Source organism: Pyrus communis, chromosome 3 (genome assembly GCF_963583255.1).
Source record: "Pyrus communis chromosome 3, drPyrComm1.1, whole genome shotgun sequence".
NCBI classification, from domain to species: Eukaryota; Viridiplantae; Streptophyta; class Magnoliopsida; order Rosales; family Rosaceae; genus Pyrus; species Pyrus communis.
Window position 1 is genome coordinate 28707405 of NC_084805.1, and position 10237 is coordinate 28717641.

The following is a 10237-nucleotide window of genomic DNA, read 5'->3' on the forward strand; positions in this document are numbered from 1 at the left end:
CTCAATTCAAGATTTCTTTGTACATGAAGATTCAAATTCAAATCCTAGAATCCAAACGGGCCAAAATGTTTAAATTTTAGATCAACAAAACATACATCGCAATCCAACCTCAAAATCATTAACCGTAAAGATATGCCCGAGATGGTAGAGTTGCATATGTGAATATACTGTCATTGTCGCTTGGGTTTACAAAAAATTAAAATTGTCACGCATGAGTAGTTAAACATTGACTATAAAGATGCCGTAGTGGACCATTTTAGCATAGTCAGTCAATTCTATAAGAGTTAAAAATTGTTACGCATCAAACATCAAACAGTGACTATAAAGTTGCCATAGTGGACTTTTTTTAGCATTGTCAGCCAAATCTTGAAAAAGATATGAAGGAAAGATCTGGTAAGGTTCTTCTAGAAATATTTTAATAAAGAAGTTGAGGTTTTATTATAAAATTAATTAGTAATAAAAAAAATAATTTAACTATATACGTAATTGTTGGACAACTTGCTTTAATACTATGAAAAAGTAATAAGCAGTATGAAAAATAACCCAATTATTTATAAGATCTCTCATTTTTCAATCTCAATCTCTCAACGCTTGTAATCTTGCAAGTTCTAGCCACAAGGTCGTTGTTGAGGTTTCCTAATGCATAACACTTCTTCCCCGGAGCTTGCAGTCGCATATTTTTCTTTTTTCGAAACGAATTCTTTGAATGAATGCTCTAATCGTTGGTTTGGGATGAATAGTACTTTCCTCTGGAACAGTCACATATAATCTTCTCATTGAAAAAATTTCTTTGATGGTATTCTAGTTGAAGAGGGATACATGTTCATGAATTTTACAGAAGGAGTGATTGTTACAACACTAGTTCAAATCGTTCTTCTCATCCGGTGCTGCGCTTCAACGGATAGCATAGCAGCAGACCAAGCCATCAGGGATGGCGAAGTTCTCGTCTCGAGTGGAGAAGTGTTTGAGCTTGGGTTCTTTAGCCCTGGGAAATCCACGAAGCGATACGTTGGAATTTGGTACAAGAAAGATGTAGAGAACAGAGTTGTGTGGGTCGCAAACAGAGACAATCCGGTCAATGACACTTCAGGAGTCCTCTCAATCGGTACAGATGGAAACCTTTTCGTCTATGCGAAAAACAGAAGCAATATTCCTCTCTGGTCTACCAAATCCGGGGTTTCAATTTCATCGTTATCATCCGAACAAGATCCTATTTACAAAGCTCAGCTCTTAGACAGTGGAAACTTGGTTTTGGTTGAGCAACAACAAGACAGCGAAAAGGTAGCATGGCAAAGCTTCGATTACCCCACGCATGTGCAGCTACCATTTATGAAACTTGGTATTGACAAGAGGACAGGATTGAACCGGTTCCTGACTACCTGGAAGTCGGAAGATGATCCCGGAACAGGGAATTACACCTACAGGATTGACCCAGGTGGAGCTCCCCAGATTGTGGTGAACAAAGGTAACATCCGATTGTGGAGGTCTGGTAATTGGAATATGAATAGGGGGTGGTGGAATGGTACAACCACAGTGCAAGGTGGCCTTGAAATCTACACTACTAATGACGATAATGAGATCACAATAATGTGGGACGTTGTCAACCCTTCGATCATCTCAAGAGTAATAGTGATGGACAGTTCTGGATCAATCAAAGAACTTATATGGTATCAACAAAAGCAGGGGTGGAACCTAGTCTGGTCTGAACCCTTGAACAAATGCGACTCTTATGGCTGGTGTGGAGCATTCGGCAGATGTGACCCCTTTGGAACTTATGGCTTGAGCGAGTTCGAGTGCAAATGCCTCCCAGGGTTTCAACCCTTGTTGGAAGTTGAGTGGAATATGAAAAATGCATCGAGTGGCTGTGTGAGGAAGCACGAGGCATGCAGAAATGGCGAACGTTTCATCAAAGTTGCCAACGTGAGAATTCCTGACACATCATGGGCACTGGTGAATACAAATTCAAGTTGGAAACAATGTAAGGATGAGTGCTTGAGAAATTGCTCTTGCTTGGCATACACAAAATTACGAGTTGGCATTGGCTGCCTGACATGGTATGGGAATTTAATAGATACTCGAGATAATACCCAAGGGGGTGGTGACGAGCTTTACATTCGCGTGGATGCGGTTGAGTATGGTATGCGGCTAACTTTCTCAGTAGTACTGAAATAATATTCTTTCGCATATTTCTCTCAATTAAGTATTTTTAACTTTGTAGCCCAATACGCAAAGAAGTCGAAGAGTTTTCTTGCCAAAAAGGGAATGCTGCCGGTTTTGGTAGTATCTATTGCTATGGTATCCTCCTTCATTTTCGTCGGATGTTGTTGGTGTTTAAAGAGAAAGAGAAAAGGTAAGCAAAAATTTATTCCCCCAAAGTATTACAAGCCTCTTAGTGAGTCTAATAGGAACTTTATGTTATGTGTAGGATCTTCAAAGGAAAAAAGGGAAGATGATAGTGAAACTCATCATGACCTACCATTTTATGACCTAAAAAGCTTAGTTGCTGCCACGGAAAATTTCTCTGCTGCTAACAAGCTCGGCGAAGGTGGATTCGGCTCAGTCTATAAGGTATCTCAGTACAATACATAAACCTCGATAACATAATTAAGCACATCTCTCAAGGAGTACTCCATTCCTAAGTATGTGATTATGCACACATTGACATAGCATTTTCGTTACTGTATCAAATCTTAAACTAAAGACGGGATGATAATTTTCAGGGTTTACTAGCTAATGGACAAGAGGTTGCTGTGAAACAATTATCAAAGGATTCAGGGCAAGGTTTAGAACAATTTAAGAATGAGGTTATGTTGATAGCAAAACTTCAGCACAGGAACCTGGTGAGGCTTGTAGGTTTCTGCGTCCAGGCAGAAGAGAAGATGTTGATCTATGAATATTTACCAAACAAAAGCCTGGACCTTTTCATATTTGGTATACCTTTCAATTTATAAATAGCAACAATTTTTTTGCATGAAGTTATTTTGCCACGGCATTTTTCTCCTACACGTCTCTCTTTGTTTATGTTCCCTTGATTCTCCTTTAAGCCTCTGTTTTATTCAATCCAAAGGCCAAAAAAATGGTATGCTAAAAGCGAAAATGGGTGTGTAGAAATCATTTTCCTTACTTCTATCATATATTTGAATTATAAGTCAAATGAACTAAAGCATATACCAAAGAACTAATTGCAGCAGAGCTTGTAAATGTTATCCTATGGTTTCCTTACTCTCCAATCTCCATACATTGAATCAAGGTTTATGTTTCTTGACCAGATAAAAGTAGAAGCTCATTGTTGGACTGGGAAAAGCGTATTGAGATTACCGTCGGAATCGCTCGAGGAGTCTTATACCTTCATCATGACTCAAGACTGAAAGTCATCCACAGGGATCTGAAAGCTAGCAATGTTCTATTGGATTCAACAATGAACCCCAAGATCTCAGATTTTGGACTGGCGAAAATGTTTGGGGAAGACCAAATCATAGCAAAAACAAACAGAGTGGTTGGAACATAGTAAGTATTTTGGAGTACATCCGATTAGAAGCATATGATGATTATGAAGAAACAATTGGCATGCTCAATAGTTTGTATCATGTTGTGTGATTGTAGTGGCTACATGTCACCGGAATATGCAATGGGAGGGAGATATTCAACAAAATCGGATGTTTTTAGCTTTGGTGTCATACTGCTAGAGATCGTTAGTGGCAAAAGGAACACGAGTTATGATGATGAAAGTCACTCCCCAAATTTGATTGGACAAGTAGGCAATTCAGTAAGTTCTAAAGTATATACGATGTGAGCTACCAATTTTTACTTCTGAATATTTGTGCTAACATGATGTTTGAAATTGCATCAGATTTGGGATATGTGGATCAAGGAGCAAGCATTAGGTATTGTCGATCCATCATTGGATCGGTCATATCCTGCACATGAGGTTTCGCGATGCATCCAGATCGGGCTACTTTGTGTGCAAGAAAGTGCATTGGATAGGCCAACCATGTCGGAAGTTGTTTTCATGTTGTGTAATGAAACAACTCTTCCCTGTCCCAAGAAACCTGCATTTATATTACAATCCACAAATCCAAACAAAGAAGCATTAAGAGGAGAAATTTGTTCGCTGAATGACTTAACAATAACTGTGGTTGAAGCGCGGTAATGATCTAGGTTGTACGTCTCTGGGTGAATCGTACCATGTCAACCAAGTTCTGAGATGCATCCAAATTGCCCTCTTATGTGTGCAAGAGTATACCATTTCATTTTCTTCTTACATTTATGGTTTCATATGTTAATATATACTTCAGACACTATTCTGTATTTTTATCCTAATTCATACCTACTAATATTTTTTAATGATTTCAACAGTCACCTAGCACTGAAGATTCGTTTGACTCTTGTCTGTTCAAATAGACTCTTTTTCCTTTTACATTGCATGTATCTTTCCTGAATGAATTTGTTATTCAACTTTCCTGGATGATTTGATACGTCGTATACAAATAAATATTTCTTGCCATTGTCTTTTGTAATGTCATGTGGTACCAAACTTAAGTGAAAAAAAAAAGCCCTTGGTTGTAATTTTTGGTAGAATGTTGATTCCTCTCTGCTTATCCTAGTTTAGTACAGAGAATGTATATTGGTTAATAACTGAAAAAAGTCTACCCCTGTTCCCCTGTTTTTCCCCTGTCTTGGTACAGAGTATTCACGAATTGTCTTCAGGAATAGTCACCGGAAGTTAACTATACTAAGAATAACATTCAACCAAGTAATGAGCATGATGAGTGGTGACGGAGATTGAGATAATTAGGGGATTTAACAGTTTGCAGCTATGATTGCATGGATACAGACACAAACATAGCGATACGACACAACACGGGAATACAAGAAGAAATCACGATGTCCATGCATCGTAGCTTTGCAGTAACATGAATAAACGATTTTATCAACCAGCTATTAAATTCGTTTTAGGTTTCTAACTTGTGGAGAGAAGGCGATGCATTGGAAATCGTTGATTCATCTCTGGGTCAATCGGACCATGTCAAGTTCTGATATACGTCCAAATATCCCAGCTTATGTGGACAAGAGAATGCCACGGACCGGTCAAAAATATCAAGATTGCTTTCATGCTAAGTACTGAAGAAGCAGCTTCTTCACCAAAACAACCAGCATTAGAGTTATAACAGTGGAGATCAATCACCCAGTTTATCTTTGTTTTTTTTTTTTTTTTTTTTTTTTTAATTATTATTAAAGGGAGGCGAGGGTTTGAAACTATTACAACAATTTAGGGGAGGGTGCAGTTTTGAACCTAGAACGCATAGATGAAAATCCAACATCCTATCTACTAAGATATTTGATCACATGCAAAGACTCCATTGCCCAGTACTGAAGGAGAAAATTCATTAAATAATGTGACATGTAGTGGCATAGAACCTCGCTAAAGTTGAACTGTTAAAGATATTTTTGAGTGCATTGACTTGTGGGGCATCAGAAATACTGGTTACAATTGCGAACCATTGAAGAGAAATTATACTAGTCTAGTTAGCTAATTAATTATGTCAATTGTGAGACGTACTATGAACGGAAACTTGAACATTAACAGACGCATTCACATCAATTAGTGTTTAAGAATGAGAGGTTTGTGGTCATCAAACTTCCGCGTGGAGAGAAATTTTTAGTTATGACGGGAATACGGATGGTACACCACGTGTTTTTATGAAAGTCATGGAAAATTTTAATTTTTAAGTTATTAACCTTTTAACATACATAACCCACCATTTATATAAGAATACGTAATGTATCACCTCATGTGACGGTCACATTGAAAAATATCTTCTCGTAGCGTAAGAGAAAATTCTTTAAAAGATGTTGACCTGTGATTCTTTAAAATTCTAGCATAGGAGAAAAATTGTGTTTATCAATCTACTACAACTGGGGTGTGGTCAGCATTAATGAAGTGGACCTTTCTAGCCAGGATCAGTATTCTTGCGTCGACTAGAATTCGCCGGTGAATTCAACACCAAAGAAAATAAAATCTAAACTTTCCGGCTTTTTGTTTCTGCTGCCATTAAAAGAAGCAACCATTTTAGCACTTAACCAACCCCTGAGAAACTAACCATGAATTCTACTATATTCCTTTTTGTCATAATTAGATTGCTTATCTTCCTTGTGATTCATCCCTCTTCCATTTCTGTTGCCCTAGACGCCATTACACCAAACCAACCCCTAAGAGATGGCGACTTTCTTCTCTCCGCCACTAAAATCTTTAAACTAGGTTTTTTTAGCCCAGACAATTCTCATAACCGTTACATCGGAGTTTGGTATAACAATATTCCAATCAAAACCATCGTCTGGATTGCAAACAGAGACAACCCCATAATTCCTATTTCTGGAACTGGAACTGGGCTCCTAGCTATTCATGGAGATCATGGAGGCCTTGTCATTTATGGGAAGGACCAAAATACCCCTCTTTGGTCTGCTAATGTCACAGTCTCTTCGCCAAACAATTCCGTAATGGCCAAACTTCGGGATACAGGAAATCTTGTATTGCTTGAGCACAATGGTAGTAACCCAAGGGTGCTGTGGCAAGGCTTTGATTACCCCACAGATACACTGCTTCCATGGATGAAGATTGGGCAGAACCGACGGTCAGGGCTGAACAGGCGCCTAACATCTCGGAAGTCCCAGGATGATCCCGGATCAGGGAATTTTTCGTATGAGATTGACCCAACCGGGTTTCCGCAGTTGATGGTTTACAAGGATCGAACCAAATGGTTTCGAGGCGGAACTTGGACCGGCCAAAGATTTAGCGGGGTACCCGAATATACAACTAATAGTGTCCGCAACTTTGTGAACAATAAAGATGAGATATATATGGAGATAACTGTTCCAAATGACTCAGTATTCACAAGAGGGGTGCTAGATGAATCAGGAATTGTTAAACGGTTCGTATGGCGAGATCACGAAAGCAAATGGATCGAAGGAAGCTCTAACCCTAGTGAGTGGTGTGACCACTATGGACAGTGTGGTCCAAATGGTAACTGTGACCCATACAGTAATTATAACTTCTCTTGCCTTTGTCTGCCCGGATTTGAACCCAAATTCCCCCTGGATTGGTATCTGAGAGATGGATTGGGTGGATGCATGAGAAAATCGGGAGCGTCTACATGCCAAAATGGGGAAGGGTTTGTTAAGGTGGCACGCGTGAAGGTACCCGACTCATCTGGGGCACGTGTGAATATGAATTTCAGTCTGAAAGGGTGTGAGCAAGAGTGCATGAAGGATTGTTCTTGCATGGCATACGCGAGTGCAGATGAAAGGGGAGGAGGGAAGGGTTGTGTGATGTGGTACGGGGACTTGATAGACACAAGAACTTTTTCAAGTGTTGGGCAGGACTTGTATGTGCGAGTTGATGCAGTTACTCTAGGTAATCGCTTTATCTTTCATTCTCACAATATTTTGTATATATTCCGCACTTTCTACCGGAATTTCTCTAATAAGAGACAAATCTTGTTGGATAGTAGTTGCGAGTTGATTGGCCGGCTGTACTTTGCCCTGGTTCGCCTGGCTAATTACATCCCACAATTATCTTGCACATGAGATTGATGGTGATTTGCTATTGTTTACAGTTCACAACTGTTGAATTCGTTAGTTTTTTAATTTTTATTTTATGTCCTTGTAGCTCAATTTGCAAATGGTTCTGTAATTAGCAAGAAGGCAAGGCTGGCAATTTCACTATTATCCGCTCTTGTGTTCCTTGGCCTAGTTTTCCTTTTGTGTTGGTTGGTAAGGAGGAAGAGCAAAGGTAAATAAATTTTGCTTCTCAATCTTAATTACTATCCCTCTTGTGTCGGTTGACGGTCTCTATTACGTCAATATTACAATAAACGACTATAGTCGCTAATATTAGTTGTAAGAATTGAGATGGGTAAAAGACTTATTAATGGCTACAGGCCGGGTATACTATGAGGCCTTTTACTCATTCTATTCTGTACAACTAATGCCAACAGTTATTTGTAAGTTTCCTTGTAGTGTCGCGCAATACGGATTGTTTATGACCAAAAGGCTATAACATTGCATTGCTTGTTAATTATGTATTTCATGACAGCAGGAAGGCAAAGAAAATATATGTTTTTCATGGAAGATAGAACAGATCTCGATGATCAAAGTAAAATAAACTCAGAATTACAATTCTTTGATCAAACAACTGTCGCAGCTGCCACGGACAATTTCTCTGTAGCGAACAAGCTTGGGACAGGAGGTTTTGGCTCAGTCTATAAGGTACTTGGCCTCCTATAATTTTCCGAATCATGCATAACTTCAGGTTAACCTAGAAGCTTACAACAAACATGACAGTTCATTTTTGACGCCCTTAAAAATGAATTGTAACATAAGTGTTTGGATTATAATTTCAGGGTGTACTTCGTAATGGAAAGGAAGTAGCGGTAAAACGACTATCAAAGAATTCTGGTCAAGGAATTGAAGAGTTTAAGAACGAAGTTGTGATAATTGCAAAACTCCAACACAGGAACCTTGTCAAGATTATAGGTTGCTGCGTTGAAGATAAAGAGAAGATGCTAATCTATGAGTACGTACCAAACAAAAGTTTGGACTCCTTTATTTTTGGTACGTCTTCTTCCTTTTTTTTCCTTTAATTTCATTCTGAAACTAAAGTCAACAAGAATTTATTTGGTCTTAACTTCTTACGATATCCAGATGAAACAAAAAGAAATCTTTTAGATTGGACAAAACGCTTTGATATTATTTGTGGGATTGCTAGAGGGATTTTATATCTTCATCAAGATTCGAGATTAAGGATTATCCATAGAGATCTAAAGGCCAGTAATATTCTACTGGATGCATCTATGAGTCCCAAAATAGCAGATTTTGGTATGGCAAGAATATTTCTGGGGGACCAATGTGAAGCAAATACACATCGTGTGGTCGGAACATAGTAAGTTAATTAAATTCATCAAAATTGAAGATACATGTTGGCTAGAGCTTACCAAAATAGTAGGTTAATTAATAGTTCCAACTTCCCAGAACAAGTCTCACCATGATCTCCTTATATTGTTGCAGTGGTTATATGTCACCAGAGTATGCAATGGAAGGAATTTTTTCAGTAAAATCTGATGTGTACAGTTTTGGCGTATTACTACTAGAAATCATAACTGGCAAAAGGAATTCCGGTTATCACCACAAAAAATATCCCCACTCAAATTTGGTTGGATATGTAAGCTAACTATAGCCTATTTGTAAACAATGATTTTCCCACAAGTTTATCCCCTACTTTATTCATGCTTGGTTGATTTTTTCAAAACTCTTTTAGGTTTGGGACTTGTGGAGAGAAGGCATTGCCTTGGAAATTGTTGATCCATCCATGGGCGAATCATACCATGTAAACGAAGTTGTGAGATGCATCCAAATTGCTCTCTTGTGTGTGCAAGAGTTTGCTGTTGACCGGCCAACCATGTCGGCGGTTGTTTTCATGCTAGGTAACGAGGCAGCAGTTCCTTCCCCAACACAGCCTGCATTTTTGTTGACGAGGAGTCGTACTGGAGTAGGTCCATCAACAAGTACTGAAGGAGCTAGTTCTATAAATGATGTGACATGTACAGAAATAGAAGCTCGTTAAAGAAAAGCCTAGGATTACCCGACATGTTCCACAACATGAATGTACTTGTAGCAGCTTGCAAAAGATAATGTATTAACAACATACAATTTGTTACCTTGTGAAGAAACGGTGAACGAAATTTACTATGCCTTGAAAATGAAGATTCTCCAAGTATAGCGAAGCTTGTTGATGTTAGAACTCATAAAAATTAAATATAATAAAACTAAAAAATACGCCATTTCCTGTGGCTTTTGGTTGCTGCATGTATGCATTCACACAAAAGCTTGGACATTTTGCAAATTTGGCGAACCTTTTGGGTGCGTTTGTTGCACTGGATTATTTCAGACTAGACTAGGTTCATAGACTAATCTAGACTAACTTAGAATAGACTAAGCTGGACTAATTTAGTGTAGCATTTGATATGGTGTTGGACTAATAACTAAAATAAAGAAAATTAATATACCTTTTAATTTACAAATAGCAACAATTTTTTCATGGGAAGTGTTTCCGCTCACCATTTTTCTCCTCATGCGCGTCCCTTTTTGTTTGAAGTCCCTTAATTCTTTTTTAATCCTTTGATTTATTCACCTCATATTTAAATGATTTCTATAACTCGAATGAACTAAAGTCTATAACGAA

At 38.3% G+C, this 10237-nt stretch overlaps 2 protein-coding genes across 2 annotated transcripts; both read left to right on the plus strand.

Annotated features, from left to right (window-relative positions):
- The first annotated feature begins 539 nt into the window (after positions 1–539).
- Positions 540–4504, plus strand: LOC137729244 (G-type lectin S-receptor-like serine/threonine-protein kinase RKS1). The gene is made up of 7 exons (XM_068468111.1): positions 540–2137; positions 2219–2350; positions 2426–2568; positions 2721–2931; positions 3270–3507; positions 3604–3754; positions 3851–4504. The coding sequence occupies exons 1-7, from the start codon at positions 820–822 to the stop codon at positions 4148–4150; spliced, it is 2493 nt and encodes an 830-aa protein (XP_068324212.1). The 5' UTR covers positions 540–819; the 3' UTR covers positions 4151–4504.
- A 1583-nt stretch (positions 4505–6087) lies between these two features.
- On the plus strand, positions 6088–9829 carry LOC137730258 (G-type lectin S-receptor-like serine/threonine-protein kinase RKS1). The gene is made up of 7 exons (XM_068469318.1): positions 6088–7411; positions 7667–7789; positions 8096–8265; positions 8400–8610; positions 8701–8938; positions 9064–9217; positions 9314–9829. Exons 1-7 carry the CDS (start codon positions 6103–6105, stop codon positions 9617–9619), a joined length of 2511 nt encoding a protein of 836 aa, XP_068325419.1. The 5' UTR covers positions 6088–6102; the 3' UTR covers positions 9620–9829.
- The last annotated feature ends 408 nt before the right edge of the window (positions 9830–10237 follow it).

Coding starts and splice junctions, on each gene's coding strand:
- LOC137730258 (XM_068469318.1), top strand. CDS start 6,103: ATGAATTCTACTATATTCCTTTTTGTCATAATTAGATTGCTTATCTTC. Junction 7,412..7,666: donor AGTTGATGCAGTTACTCTAG/GTAATCGCTTTA, acceptor ATGTCCTTGTAG/CTCAATTTGCAAATGGTTCT. Junction 9,218..9,313: donor ACTCAAATTTGGTTGGATAT/GTAAGCTAACTA, acceptor AAACTCTTTTAG/GTTTGGGACTTGTGGAGAGA.
- LOC137729244 (XM_068468111.1), top strand. CDS start 820: ATGTTCATGAATTTTACAGAAGGAGTGATTGTTACAACACTAGTTCAA. Junction 2,138..2,218: donor CGTGGATGCGGTTGAGTATG/GTATGCGGCTAA, acceptor TTAACTTTGTAG/CCCAATACGCAAAGAAGTCG. Junction 3,508..3,603: donor AACAGAGTGGTTGGAACATA/GTAAGTATTTTG, acceptor GTGTGATTGTAG/TGGCTACATGTCACCGGAAT.